Source organism: Fringilla coelebs (genome assembly GCF_963513975.1).
Source record: "Fringilla coelebs genome assembly, chromosome: 3".
Classification (NCBI taxonomy): Eukaryota; Metazoa; Chordata; class Aves; order Passeriformes; family Fringillidae; genus Fringilla; species Fringilla coelebs.
In genome coordinates, this window is record NC_140030.1 from 69,801,850 (window position 1) to 69,817,578 (window position 15,729).

General features: G+C 38.1%; 1 protein-coding gene across 3 annotated transcripts in view; it reads right to left on the reverse strand.

The window, feature by feature from the left end:
- Positions 1-7,066: 7,066 nt before the first annotated feature.
- MTR (5-methyltetrahydrofolate-homocysteine methyltransferase) overlaps positions 7,067-15,729 on the reverse strand; it is a 51,215-nt gene continuing 42,552 nt past the window's right edge. For all 3 annotated transcript variants that reach the window (XM_084202818.1, XM_084202819.1, XM_084202820.1), the window contains 6 exons: positions 14,530-14,685; positions 13,641-13,837; positions 10,422-10,622; positions 9,545-9,737; positions 8,703-8,815; positions 7,067-8,582 (listed from right to left, as the gene is read on the reverse strand). In XM_084202818.1, the coding sequence (XP_084058944.1) occupies positions 8,490-8,582; positions 8,703-8,815; positions 9,545-9,737; positions 10,422-10,622; positions 13,641-13,837; positions 14,530-14,685 (953 nt within the window). In that variant the 3' untranslated portion in view covers positions 7,067-8,489. The remainder of the gene's footprint in view (positions 8,583-8,702; positions 8,816-9,544; positions 9,738-10,421; positions 10,623-13,640; positions 13,838-14,529; positions 14,686-15,729) is intronic.

The following is a 15,729-nucleotide window of genomic DNA, read 5'->3' on the forward strand; positions in this document are numbered from 1 at the left end:
CTGTCACAGCATCAAGCCTGGGACAACATTGTCTGGACAATGTTCTCAGGCATATGGTGTGATTCTTGGGGTGTCCTGCACAGGGCCAGGAGCTGGACTCAAAGATCCTGCAGGGTCCCTTCCAACTCAGTACTTTCTATGATTCTTTGATTAAATAATGGCTTTTTCCCAATACCCATCAACAGGTGTACTCCTTACAGCAAGGGAAAATATCTTCCACCACAGATACTAAAAAGCTCGTAATGTTTGTGACATAAATATTTGAAGTGCTTCAGTTTTTGCTTCGAGGAAATAGCCATGCAGCCACACCCACAAAATGTCTTATAGAAAACTTATTTTAGAGACAAAACCAAAACCACTCATGTTTCTCCTTAAGCTAATTTAGGGCTTTTCAGTCAAATTAATGCAAAGAAATATATTTAACTTTAGCAGCAGTCTCGTGTTTAATTTCCTCAAATCCTGTAATTATCAGCTTTGTAGTAAATAAAGTGATTCTTACCTGGGAAAGAGACAGGAGCACAGTTCAGGCACTTATTTTTCTAAGCAATCAGCAAATATGCTGTTACAAGCTTTGGAATATCAGGCCTCCTTTGGTAAAAAAGAAATCCCTGTAACCCAACTGCACAGAGGTAAACGTTTACATTGTTCACACACTTACTTGGTCTGCCTACTTTTCCAGCACCCTCAACTCCTCAGTCAGCAGCTGGCTTAGGAATATTCCCAGAAACAATAAAGCTGAGTGCAATGCATGGACTCTGCAAATGGTGGCATTTCCTACAGAAGATATGAAAACTGTTAAGTATGACATCCAAGACACTTGGCAAATACACATGACTGAAAGAGAATTGTAATGGTCTAGAAGCCAAGTAAAAACTCCAGTGGTGAGACTGGAAGCAGCAGCAGCAGCAGAAATATGATGAATTAAAAACGTTCCACAGAAGTATAGAGCCAATAAAAGTACCATAAGGAAATGAAAAAGCTCTCTCAGCTTACTTATAATCAAGGCATATTTTACTGACAGATCAAGAGACCACATGATAAGAGGTCTTATATAACATTAAGAATTTCACCTCATTACAGGCTTCATTTGAGCTACAAAAGCAAGAGATTTTGTATACTTCATGCTGACAGTTCTGGAGAGAAACTGCAATAAAATTCTGAAATTTATTCAGATTGATTAGCAATAACCATACTGCAGCAGCTGCCTTGCCATTGCTCAGCACTTTGTGTGCACGAACAGCACGAAATATGTGACAGTACTGTGATTTTCCTGATATTTGTAGAGTTACACAACACAAAACATATATTTAAGGAGGAAGTTTAACTAAAAGGCAGCTCTTGTTTAAAAAATGGCCAAGTGAAACTCCAGGAGTATATAGAAAGTTAGCACAATGTATGTTCACAACTTTCAAAGACTCAGAAGTTCAAACTCTCATTAAACAATATTTGCTTAAAAATCGCAAGAGGCTTAAAAACACAAAAATATTTTTGGAGTATTTGCCAATCTTCATGTGCTGAACCAAGGCACTCTAACACCTTTCATCACGCAGAGTACAGAATAGAAGCAATGACCACATTGCTGGTTCTGTTAGGCAATCTCCCTCAAGCATCCCTGAGATGGATAGCTAGTATCAATCACACTGGACTGGAAAGCTCATCTATTCCTGGCTTGATAGGGTAGCACTTTCTCTCAGGTAAGTGCTTCAGAATGAGAGTAAAAATTACTTTCATAGTCCCAGCCATCATTTCAATCAAGCTAAGCACTGAAGGAGGTTTAACAGCACATCCTGTTAGTCCTCAAGTATTTTCGACAGGACTCCAACACCGACTGTTCTTTCCAGATTACTGCACTAGGACTGATCAAACTGCTGTTTTGGAGAGGTAGTAATTTCTCCTGACGCTTTAATAGCAGCTGGGTCAGCACTAGAAAACCTGCTAAGAGGTGTTCTAGCTCACTTCAGCTCTCAAGCAATAAATATGACACCCAAAAGATAATGCTGATCAAGAACTGAGAATAAAACAGTACCACAAAATGTCCTCTCACTGATATTCACTCCCTCCTCCAGCATACTTGTAGCTTTGAGAAAATGCAGGATATTTGGTTCTGTTCACTAAGAAATAAAAACTGTATCAGTACCTGGGAACTTTTTGAGGAAAAACAAGTATTTTACTGTTCAAGAACTTGAATAATTTATCTTCAGTGTGGTACTTTAAACGTTTGGACAAATAATCCTGCAAATGCACATAAAAAACTTCAACAAAACCCATGTCAAACCCTTCTTGTGGAATAACCAGAAATCTGGATGAAGTAGCAGGTTCCAGTTGCGGGGGACAGTGACACAGAAAGAAGCAAAGCATGCAATATAATGCCTAATGAAATACTGCTGATCCAACACTTCAAAGTCTAAAATCTTCATGTACCCCTAGCTGACTGCTGACTCCTGTCTTACAGCATTTTCAGCTAATGCTTATCTTTAGAGACAAGATGACAATTGGTAAGTACCCTGTACACTCCTACACCATGTTAAGTTTTGAGTGTCTTGCTTTAGTAGTCCTTACCACATGTGAATATCTGGTATAATAACAACTGAATCAAAACTTCTATTCCTTTAGCTGCCCTGAGAGGTGAGGAACAATATTTGGAAGAAATAAAAGCAATAAACTCAAGAGCTTACATTTATTTCCTAAATACAGCACAAACAATGTCATGCTTTCGTTAGTAGCAAATCCTTGACAACATGAGTAAAGTTCTTAGGTCAAGTGGTGATAGTAAAATCTGTTCTTATGGGCCTTAGAGAAACAATGTGTTTATGTGCTCTGCATTAGTATTCTGAAGAAAGCCATCTATTTGGTTACAGAAAAAGTAAACAAGGCCAAAACTGTACCAGCAGATAATTACTGTGAAGCCAGCCATTACAAATGACCGATTATGCAAAGAGGGTCTCGTGCAGCGCTTAGCAGGAGATCTCATGAGTAGTAGCTTCCTGAAATAAAAGCAGCTGAGTACAGATGAGCTTGAGACAGCAGTTGAAAACAGGCCCTGACCAGGCAGGCAGGAGCACACGTTGTACTGATGCACCTGCAAAGGGCAGTCTGCTAAATAAGTCCTTTGGCCGTACAGGGCAGCGTTTCATCTCCTTGCCTTGCTGTCCCACCACCGCCCTAATCGACAGAGAGACAAGCACAGCTGTTCTCACAAGGTCACAGCAGGAACAGAGGTATGGAAGGAGTCCACCAACCACAGAGAACTGACACCTTTTCTAGACCTCATATTTGCACTCCATTTCTGAACCTCAACCTAGATTTCAAACTGATGGCCGGACGAAAAGGAATAAAGTTGTCCACTTCCTGGGAAGAAGCCATTTGGCAAGAACCTTGATGAAACTCAACAAAACCTGAAAATAATATGTATTTTTAGTTAAAAACACAAACATATGGCATTCATAGGCCATTAGAGAACTCTCAGTCACATCTCCACATCTGTATTGTGAAGCCAGAGAAGGGGAAGCAAGTACAGATCAAGTATATAAAGAAGTAAAGTAAGAACAAAACATCCCCTAGAAGTTGCACTCTAATAGGAAAAATTGATCTTTTCAACACCTTGTGTAAGGGAAAAAATCCATTACACCTACACACCCAGAGCCATTTTACCTGCTAGACCGAAGGAATTTACCTGCTTAACCGAAGGTCAAAATTGCACTGACACCTACCTATGTGCAGATATGGAGCTGATGCAAAGTTTTAACTTTTGAAAACTGTGGAAAAAACTGGCTATTTTGTTTTCATTTCTCCCAGTATTTTTCCAGAGTCAGGGAATGCCAGTGTCACTGAAAATCTTTTCAGAAACAATCATGTAAGTAATGAATCCAACAACTTCAAAACCCGAGGAAGGGTGTTGTGACATGGGCTATCCTTTTTCTTTCAACACCTTCTTACTTAACCCTAGAACAAGTTCACGACCTAATTATTATTTCCTCCTCCTTCTCCCACTCTAAAAGTGCAAATACAACTCATCAATCCCAAATATGCATTAGATTTATGAAAGCTCCTTAAAAATTATTCTCAAATTGCATTTCCTATACTTTGATGTATACATAAAAATGTTTCCCTTATTTTCATTTACTGCAATTACTAATATTGTGAATATCTGGGTTGTAAGAGACTTATATTTGCCATAACTTAATCTTTCAGCTCTTCCCTGAAGAACTGCCTGTTCTTTTGCAATTGTTACCCTCTGTGAATCCCACACTATCTTCTTTTGCTACATGCACAGTACATGCACAGAAATTTCTGCAGTTAGTGCAGCAAATTTTCCAGTCTCATAAATCATTTTTATCAGCTATTTCTAGAAAGCAATGATAAAGCCTTTTCAATCAAATTATAAGTGTTTTGTAACCTGAGTTTTTACTCAAGATAAATTTTGCTTCATAAAATATTTAAGTCATCAGCTGCCTAAAGAATTTTAAAAGCATTTGTTATAACAGCAAGGCACAGATAAATTCTTTACTTCTTAGTATTTCATACCATTAAAATACTTCAGTTGAAAATTACATTAGTTTTATCTAGTTTTACTATCAGCTTATTATTAATTGTGGGCACACTGACAAAGGATGCAATTAACACACATTTTGGTTTTGCTATCCAGATGAAAGCCACCATGTAACTAAAGATGCAGTTAAAACACAGGGAATAGTTTATCACATCGTGTGGCCTTCTCGTTAGTATTTTAGGAATGACTGACATACACAGTATAAGGCTCCTATAGGCAGAGCTATCAGCACCATTTATTAATATTATCCAATGCTTGCCAGGTGAAAAATCCTCTCTTTCTGGAACAGTGACTTGTTCAGACATAGAAGAAACTTTTTAAAAAGACTCCTACAGCTTCATTTTGGCAGAACCTACAGAGAACCCTGATGTGCAGCTGTAGAGGAGGACTGCTGGAGGGAAAAGGAGGAAGAGGAGGCCATTTGACAGGGAGATGGGACAGGAAAGACTGTGAGCTAAGAAATAATAAGGATTCAGTTTGAGCTTCCACACTCCCTCCACATACTTCTTGCTCTTCCTGTAGGAAGGAACAGCAGAGACCACCCACCCCAGCCTGGGATCACTCCCCTTTGCCCGATTAGGAGCTGTAGGCACAGGACACACTCGTGCCTTGGGGCAGTGAGGAAGAAAACAATGTCACGGCAGCTTCAGGCCAGCAAGGACAATTACCAGCTTGCTTTTGCCATCCTGGCTGAAGTTGAGTCACAAACCCAAACCACTGGAAGTTTGGTAATCTCAGCTGAGGTCTCCTTTGCACAGCTATTGATGGCATGGCCAGAAACTCGCGATATTCCGGCATGCTGGTATTATTAGACCAAACATGGGGACAAACTCAACTGGGTTTTCAGTGCTGCCTTTAGCTGGACAGTTTGCAAATGCTGGGTGAAAGCAGGGTGGATGTGTTTGCATTCTGTTCACAGTGCATCCTCATTTGAAAACCGGCACCTACAAAAGCCTGACAATCAAATGAAAAAACTTAGTAGTAGGGCTGAAAAGGCTTTGCTGTGACAAGACCATGATAAATTGAGGGCACAGGAATCCATTTCTCCAGTGACTGAGAACATGTGCTACTGTTTCTGTAAGGGAACCACCCTCCTGAACGAATTAATGGACTTACTTCTCTTCTTGTTCTTCATTTTAAGACCCTGAATCCACTTTTTAAAGGCACGCGCAGGTAAACCAGACAAAGATTTAAAAAGGGAAATTAATGAAATCCAGTCACAGTTACTAGTAAACAAATCCTTTTAGAAAAGGCAAGGTCCTCATAGGTCTCTCACTATTCCCCTCATTTTCTGGACATGACTTGTGTTTTAAGAAGCAGAAATTAACTGAAAGGGTGTATAACTTCCACACTGTTAAACAAGAAAGCAGAAGCTTCACAAAAAATGCAGAAATACTAGCCAAAAAAAAAAAAAAAAGAGTTTTAGCGGGTTTTTTTGAGACATGAACTGACCTTGATAGCACTCTCATGACAAAATAAGCTGCACTAGATTTTTCCCAGGAGTAACAGCAGCACTGAAACAGACCTGGTAATGAAGGGGCAGGTTTAAGGGTAATATTCCCTCCTGACAGTCATAAAATATATGTGCCTCAAAATTTAATCTCCAGGCTGCTGGCCTGACTTACAAAAAAAAAAAAAAAATTGGTATCCAAACTCTATTACTCACAAGAACTAAAACAGAGTAATTTACAATGCATTCTAAATTGTCCATCATCTCTCACATCTAGAACCTTTGTTAGTAGTATTTAGAAAAGCACTGCAAAAAATATTTTATGCATTCTAAACTTGTCAGTCTTTCAAGTAAAACAGCCTTACCTGGTACAATTATGAGACTCTTTTGCTTCACAATTTAACTTAGTTCTGGAGACAAGAATGAAAATTTGTCTTACCGAAAATGTCAACTGACAATTTAAAATAACAAAGCTTTAAAGTAATTGTCCTTGATAAAAAAATTTGCATAACAACAAGGAGTAATTATTCCAAACAGATTCTCCCAATAACAAGTTTTGCAGGCAAACATAAAGATTTTCTCAGTGTGTGATGCCATGTGTGAAGGGTTAAAGCAACTGCACTCCATTTGAAACCCTCTGCTTGTACACCAGGTAACACAACCACTGTAAGACAGAAGGGACCTCCTGCTGCCAGCTGTACTCACTGAACTGACTACCACTGATTTCAGGAAAATAAATCAATAAACAAACCAAGCTGAACAAGTCAAACTTTGACTCCATTCACACAATCAAATTTTCAGACTAATAAGGTACTCTGCTTCCAAATGTAAGAATATGGAAGAGTGCCGGAGAGGAGAGATTCCAAGCATTAAATTGCAGAAGTGCAATTACCAAAAACACAGCACAGAGGATTTCAATTTTCATATGCTGCATATTTCAGGAACAAATAATCTTTTATAGTAAGAACATTTTACTTTATTTTTGGCAGACTAAACGAGTGTTCTACTGAGAAACCATTCCCACTACAAAAATCAGCTGCTCAGCAAGGACTTGTCACAAGTCCCTTGACAGGGAGGGAGGAAGGGGGAGGGGAGATCCATTTAGAAATTATTTTTGTAAGTCATTAGAGGATGAGCCATTCTAAAAGATTCAGTTAAGAATACACTTACACAACTATTTTAAAAACCCCATAGCAACCTCTATAATTTCAGGTTCATGGTACAAGCACATATTAATTTTGACATTATCTGTTCAGATTACTGCACACATTTTATTGCTTCCATTTAAAGGATTCTAATAGGATAACACCATCTTTATTAAACTGTTGATACAAGATGATTCTTTCAGCATAAAGTCAGATGAAGACATTACAAAAATTATGTAGCTATTAATAGACTGCAATAAACTATTAAAAGAACGTCTTCCTTACAATACTGGTCTTTTGTTTACAATTAGAGACCAAAAAAAAGAGGGGGTTCTCTCCTAATATTTTACAAATTAGCATTTAAATAATACTTGAGACACTTTTCAGAAATTATTGAAAGCCATGAACGATTAGCACACTCAGTTAAATCTACAATAGTAGAAGAAGAATAGTCTACAATATTGTTACATATGACAGTACTATTTGCTTTTAAAATCCAGATTTCTAGAAGGTTAAAATTTTGTGAAAGTCAGCTCCAAGCTTCCTGGCTGTCTACAGTAGCAAAAAATAATATGCCATTCTCATAATTTTCATGTACAAATGATTGTTTATGTATGAATTAAGCATGACAACTGTAAGGTAGGAAGTGCCAGTACCCTTTATACAGAATAGACAGATTGTGACTTGCTGAAAGGAAGGGGAAGCACAAAGAAGACAACTCCATGGGCTCTGTCATCCCATTTCCCAATACAGATCTCTGGTACCACTCCAGAAGATTGTATTATTCTTGTAGTTCTACCATTGAGAACAATGGGTATTCCCAAGCACAAGACTAAACACTGAGTAGATGATTTTTAAAAAGGAGATCTGTTGAACTTCAGTTTTTCTTCATCACTCAGTATAAAACATTTTGTGACTTTGCAGAAGAATTGCATCATATTTCTGTCCCTGGACTTGCCAAAATAACAGAAGTCAAATTCTGTTCTATGCATATCCACAGCCATGGGAGAGAAATTCTTGCCCCTGATTTCAAAATCTTCCAGAGAACAGGAAAGCTTTGCAGTTCCCCCACCTCACCCTACACCTAGGTTTTCGGCTAGAGTCTTTGTGAAAACATAAAAATAAATAAAACTATGCTGCTGTGACTGAGAAACTCAATACATTCATGGTCCCAAGCCAAGGGCACCAGGCAGACTTTATCTGAAATATTAAGTTCCTTGATTAAAAATTTAAGACAATCAGACAAGCTGTTGGGATGGATGGAAGAAAGCTGTTTCCAGTGGGAAGAATCTTCTTGCTCCTTCTGGCAAACAGACCATCACAAAAGGAAGTTCACCCACAAATATCACAGTTGTTCAGTATCATATGCCAAAATGGGTTCCAGCCACTTCTCCACCTCTGCCACAGACAAATTTTTTCTCAGTGCATAATCTTCAACCTGCAAAGGGATCACAAAATATGATGTAGATTTTGAAACTCCAGCTTTAAATGTTTACAAAATTTTAAGACATCTGCTCATAAGATGATTTTGAATGCTCTAATTGACGCTGTTAGTTACCTGATCTTTACATATCTTGCCAACAGCAAAATATTTGGAATTGGGACTGGAAAAATAGAGGCCAGAAACTGCAGAAGCAGGTATCATTGCTAGCGATTCTGTTAGACCAATGCCTGGAAAAGAGAATGAGGATTTTATTATTTTTTGAATTAAGAATAAGCACAAATTCAGAGCCTTTTTTTATGTTGGGCAGCTTCAAGCAAACTCAAAAAAATCAAGCAGCTTTCAGATGAAAGCTGAAACCAACCCGTTTTTCCACTTGTTAATGATTAAGAAAACTTCAGAACTTTAAACATACCACAGACTTTCATTACAATTACTGTAGAGTAACTCTATGGTTTGAAGGAAAAAACCTGGACATTTTGGCAAATGAGGTTTTGAAGTACTGAAAATTATTTTTGGAATTGTTGAAGTAACAGTGAAACATATAACATGCAAAATACAAGAAGAACACAAATGGAATTAATCCCTTTTTAAAAATTACCATCTCAAGGTTCCTGCAGACCAGGAAATACTCTGCTGAATTGACTTTTTTTTCCTGTTTCTAGCGGGAATGTCTTCTTACCACCATAAGGATGCCAGAAATTTTTTCTGCACAACAGAACCCTGTTTGCATGCAATCTCCTAATTAGGGACACAACCACCAAAAGCACTGGCAATGATTTGCAAATTCTTCTTTGAATGAGGCAAAATAAAAATGGGAGTAAAAAGGGAAGACCGCAATTCCCAGAAGCACTTCAGTTTAGTATTTTATGTAATTCTGCAACAGCCAATTTGTTCTTTGGTTGGAATTTTGATTTCACATAAAAAGCAGTTTAAGAATCTTAGCAAAGCAGAGTTACCTGTTGTTTCCTCAATGTTTGCAAGTTTCCACATGGTGAGTTTTTCTGTATGGTCAGGCTGGCTGGGATATCCAGGGGCAGGGCGAATTCCCTCATATTTAATTTTGCGTAGGCCAGAGAGATCCAGCTGCTCGCTACCACTGTAAGCCCAAAATTCCCTTCGAACTCTTTCATGAAGCTCCTCAGCAAATGCCTTGGAATAGAATGAAAAGACTTTTTTTTATTTTTTACTTTGTACAGACTGATGCAATAGCTGATTGATTAAGAAGAACAATGATAGATGCTTTCTCACATTGCCATTTTCATTTTTAAGACAGCTCTTAACATAGGTGAGACATTTGAAAGAATTAAAGTTCACATAAAACACTTATTTTGCTAATTCATGTTAGTTACTTCTCTTATTGGGAGATGTGCTTTTTTGATTGTCCTGCTTTAAAGAGGTAAAGATGTGGACAAGTAACCCAAAAAGACCAAATTCATTAACCTATGGTAGCAACACTTCATTATAGCACTGAGGTCTTGGGTCTTCACTATCTGGGTGTCCCACCCAGGCCTAGCTATGGAAGGCCACACCATTCTTGCCTCCATGCTACGACCAGATGCAATCATGTGCTGCTGCTCCTTTTAGCAGAGGACTTTTCCTCTAGCTCAAAGACTTTTCCACTGCTCCTGCAGCCTATGTGATTTTACCAGAACCAGCTGCCCTTCAGGAAGAATTCCCACTTCAGTAAATATCTTCAACAACAACAACAATATTAATAATAATTTCTGACACCCAGCTTGAAATCCCCAGGTAGAGCTAGCCCCACTTGCATTGTACTGACGTGGCTCTAAGTTTGCTGAAAGTTGCAAGGAAACACCTGATAAAACCTCATACCTCTGCCAACCGATCACCAAGAGCCTTCACCATTATGATGTTGTATTCATCCTCCTGTTTCCTAAATTCACTGCATAAATCATCTACACCAAAGCAGGCCACTGCAAACAGGCCTAAGTAGTCACAAACGCCAGAATCCAGTGGTGCTATGAAGTCAGAGAGGCAGTAATATGGATCTGTGCAGGCAGAGTCCTTTTCAGCCTAAAGTAACGAAATCAATGCCATAAATCAGAACATCTTAAAAGACATCAGCAGCGCAGTATTAAGCTAAAGACCAGTATTTTTAAGACGAAAGGGCCTTACAAACACCTAACTAGTCTTTGAGCCATGGTAGTTTTTCTGTAGTTAAATTAGAAGAAAACCACCTCTCTTACTCTGAGGGTGTTTGGACCACTGAAGAACAAAACACCAAAGAAGAGAGATGCAGCACTGAAGACACATTTTGCTTCTATTTACAGCTACTAAGATTTAACAGCATATATTGCAAAAAAAATTATTACAAAGTAAGGAATAGTCTTGTGCCAACAACTGGGTAAGAGGAGGAATAACAGATTCCACATTTGTTAACAAAACTGATGGCTGATGTGCAAACTGAAGAATTCTTCAGCAACTCCCACTGTAGAAATGGTTATGAGTTTATGAACACTCCTTAAGAGACAAACTATGTGCTCAGTTATCCAGACAAAACAGTGCTCAGAATGAAGACTTTACTAATCACACACAAACACAAACAAAATGTTTGTATCACTACTGGAAAGTTGAATCCTAAGCAAAATTCAAGTGGGTTTATGCAAAGGGAAAGGGCCCAATGGAAAAGGACCTTGAGGCGCTGGTCAATATCCAGCTGAACAGGAACCAGCAGGGTGCCCAGGTGGCCAAGAAGGCCAATGGCACCCTGGCCTGCATCACAAACAGTATGGCCAGCAGGACCAGGGAAGTGATTCTTCCCCTGTACCTACCACCAGTGAGGCTGCATTTGAATACTGTGTTCAGGTTTGGGATCCCCAACTGAGGAAGAACACTGAGATGCTGGAGCACGTTCAGAGAAGGGCAATGAAGCTGGTAACGGTTCGGGAGCACTCATCCTATAAGAAGTGGCTGAGAGAGCTGGGGAAAATGAGGCTCAGGGGAGACCTTATTGCTCTCTACAACCACCTGAGCAGAGGCTGTAGCCAGGTGGGAGCTGGTCTCTTCTCCCTGGTAACAACTGACAGAACAAGACAACACAGTCTTAATCTGTGCTAGGGGAGCTTTAGGTTGGACATTTGGAGGAATTTCTTCACAGAAAGTGTGAGCAGATACTGGAACAGACTGCCCAAGGAGGTGGTGGAGTCACGATCCCCAGAGGCATTTGAGGAACAGCTGGACATGGCAGTCAGTGCCACAGTCTAGTTGACATGAGGTTGTTCACTCATAGGTTGCACTCAATCTCAGAGGTCTTTTCCAACCTAATTGATGCTGTGAAATAGGGAATTATACTGCTCACTGGATCCTTTTCCAAAATCAAAGAAAGGTAACAGAAAGAGGTACCTGAGCACCCAAGAAGAAATCTTGAACCATATCAGTATATTCATTATGGAAGCATGATTGCTATGAAAGAGGTGGCACAGTTCTTGTAATCTACTCAACTCACAGAGAGAGTAAAGTTATTTAATGGCTATCACTTAGCTCAAGATTCATTTTTTTAACCTATGACAATATCTTAGCAATGTGTTTCACCCATTCCCAACTGCATCTTAAAAGCAAATAAAACACTCCTACCCCTCAAAAATAAAGAAAAATTGTCTATTAACCTGAAAAGCTACAGAAAGTGCCATAAAATTAACAAAACATCTTTTTTCCCCACAGGTGAAATTTATATTAATTTTAAGGTTCATTTGCAATTATTAGAGCTAAGGAAAATATTACATGCATCTCTAACTTTTAGATTTATATCACATCCTTAATTACCATCAATGTCATGGAGAGAACTCTGTGTACTGAAAGGAACATTTTATATAAGAAACAGAAGACAATTATTCTCTTCTACTTTGCTCTGCTGAAAACTCTCCTGAGTTACTGTATACACCAGGCTAGAAGAGATGCAGCTAAAATACATGGAGTCCAGAAGAACAGTATGCACAAGAGTTTCATGAACTTAACCTTTGAAAGAAGCCTAAGTAATTGGGATATACAAAGTAAAAAAGGCTAAGGATTATAACAGTATTCCAATAACAAAAAGCATTACAAGAACAACATCAAATCAAATAGTTTCCTTGGGAAAATCCTGGGAAAAAGCCAGGAAAATAAAGAGTAGTAAAGCTGATTTACATGGGATATCAAAACGTTTAACTAGGCCATAAGTTTCTGAAACATCCGTGCTTGTTGAGAGCGTTTCATATAAACATCTGCCATGGACTGTCAAGATGCACTAGAGCCATCTCAGGGAGCTACAACAGATAAACTTAAGAGTCAGGTATTTCTTAGCACAGTTCTGCAATGTTGGCACACGACTGTGATCACAGAATATTGTACTCCAGAAATGTAGGTAGTTAAACTCTTTTTCTGTCACATTTGAGTCTGAATGAACTATGAAGAAGCCAAATCAGAAGACAGGGAAAAAGGAGAGGCAGAATATCTTGCAAGCTCAATCTACCAAATTAAATGCAAATCTAAGCAAGTATGATTCTCTCTATCAAAATTAGCTGCCAAATAATTCTAAATGGTCCCTTCATATAGTGAATTTTACACAAAAATTAAGCGTTTCAGAAACTTATTTCCATTGGGCTTTATTTTCCAGGTTTCTTAAATTCTAACTGGGTTTAAGCATTAACACATTCAAGCAGAATTCTTCATCTAAAGCGGAATCCAGGGATATTAGAGAACTAAGGTTCATGAGGTGCTAATTTATCTGGAACACAAGAATTGTGATTAATTTACACAACGTACTGCTTTAGGACATCTTAAAATTGAGATAGAAAATGCACATCATATGTGAAGATGTCAAACTTTCAAAGCATTTTGTGCAATGCAAAATACTACAATATTACAATGCAAAATGCTACAATACAAAGACCTGGCTCATCACTAACAGGATCTTGTTATTACTGAAAGTAATAACAAGCCAACGGCTGCAGAGAGATTGCAACAATTTTCTACAGATTTTAATAAGACACTTCTATTACATTCCCCAAATTCAGGGGGAAGAAAAGTCACTTAACAAATGTGTTGTCACTGTACCTGTTGCCTCAAACCATAAAACTTTGCTATTGGTTCTGAAGATCCCACTGCCTCTTCTGCAGCATACAAGTGGATATCATCTTGAACACTTCGAGCTGGCCAGAACCCAACCACACCTCTGGCTTGTAACTTCTTTTCATTAATCAATGTTTCCAGTAGATCTTGAGCATCATTATAAACTCTCTTTGCTTCTTCACCTATTAAAAACAAAAGAAAAAAAGAAATTGCCTTAGAAAAGGCATGTTTTCATAATTGGCTAAATAGGTTTAAGAATTGTTTGAAGATTGATTCATTTTCCACATAATTGTCCAATGACTGCAATGATCTGTCAGCTACAGCAAATAGGAAGATTGCAGTGTGATCATAGGGCTGTAACAACATATATCTTAGGGAATAAAAAAACCTAAAGAAAGCACAAAATGTTTCAGCCAGCACCTAGCAGAGGAAGAAAACACAGAACAAAATGAGCGCACCTACATTACCACAGTACAGCAGACCCAGAACATTACTTTCAGTGTCACCCTTGCATTTTTATCACCTATTTCAAAGCCTACTGAATAGCTTCAAAAGGAGCTTGCCATCTTCACCCACAACAGAAACACAGATACCTGAAGTGCTCTGCTACCATTTTCTGTTAAAAAATACTTCCCTGTGCTTTGGCAGGTGATTGCTAAGTAAGATGACCAATCATTTTTCCATACTTATTTTTCAGCCTTACATGGCAACAGTTGGTTCACTAAGCCTTGCTTTAAACAAATTATTTCAGTGACGTTCTTTGCATGTATTTGTACTATTCCTAATGTATTACATTAAACATTTGGAATCTTACTGCAGCACACTGGGCCTGTTAGGATTAGTTACATGAAGTAAACGCAATTTCAGTACTCACCTACAGTTTTATCATTAAAGATCTTAGGGAAACTCCGGTTGGGATACTTTCCCCTAAGTTGCCAGACGTCAAAGAAGGGCTTCCAGTCAATGTACTCTACCAGCCTCCTCAGGTCATAATCTTCAAAGACTTTTGTGCCAATGAATTTTGGTTTAACTGTAGGAATCAGACGTACAATTGGACATGATGAAAATGATTTAAAATTGCTTTAACATTTGCAGTAAAACTGATGTTCAGCAGCCGCCACGACTGCAAATGACTTCTTCCAAACTAACTGTCCTAAAATTTTCATAGTCATGTTTTCCCAAGTCAAACCATAATCCACAGTTACAATGTAACCAAAAAAAAGCATAAAACGCATCTAAAGTTGAAATGGAAAAATTAAGGCCTTTTGTTCTTCCACGTAAATAAACAGCTTTTAGCTGCTGGACTTTGGAACTTACTTAATTGGTCAGAATATTGGCCAAGACACAAGACCAAACAAACCTACACAAATTATCAATCCCTAACGTACTTCATGGGCCTTTCACATTTACCAATTCCTTTCTATACACAGACATGTACTATGACACTGCAGAATATTTCTGTAAATTCTTATGAATTTCTAAGAACTTTTGCACATTTAGATGCACACACACAAGTGATAAAGCAAGATGAATCTATCTGTGTAAAGCCAGAAGCTTTGCACTTGTTTTGTCTGTACAATACTTTGTAACACATTAAGAAAAGTTATTGAAAATGAGCATCTTGTTGAATCTTGTAAATGAAACGACAGAAAGCAATGTTAATGTTACTGCAGGATGCAACCTGAATGCTGTTTATACTTCTAGTATAATAAAAAAAAACCAAAACAGTACAAAAACTGATGGGGGAAGGGTAGGAAAGAGTGTAAGGAGGAATTTGATTAAAGTGCCATGTTACAGCATGTGTTCCCCAAATATGGTACAGCAAGGTGTGCAATGTAATGAGCCAGGCAGAGAGTATTTTCAAAAGCTGTCATTAGTGTTTTCTTTGAGTATATGTTGTGATGGGTAACTTATTGTTTTGGGATTTTTTTTCAGTTATCTTTATTGAATATTAATTTATTTTTTAAATGAGCGGTGAAAAAGTAGAAACAGAATTTTAAAAATAATGCAAAAAATCTCAGTTGAGACAGATACCAATCTACTTAAGCTGTTACACTGCTACATTCTGAAGTTT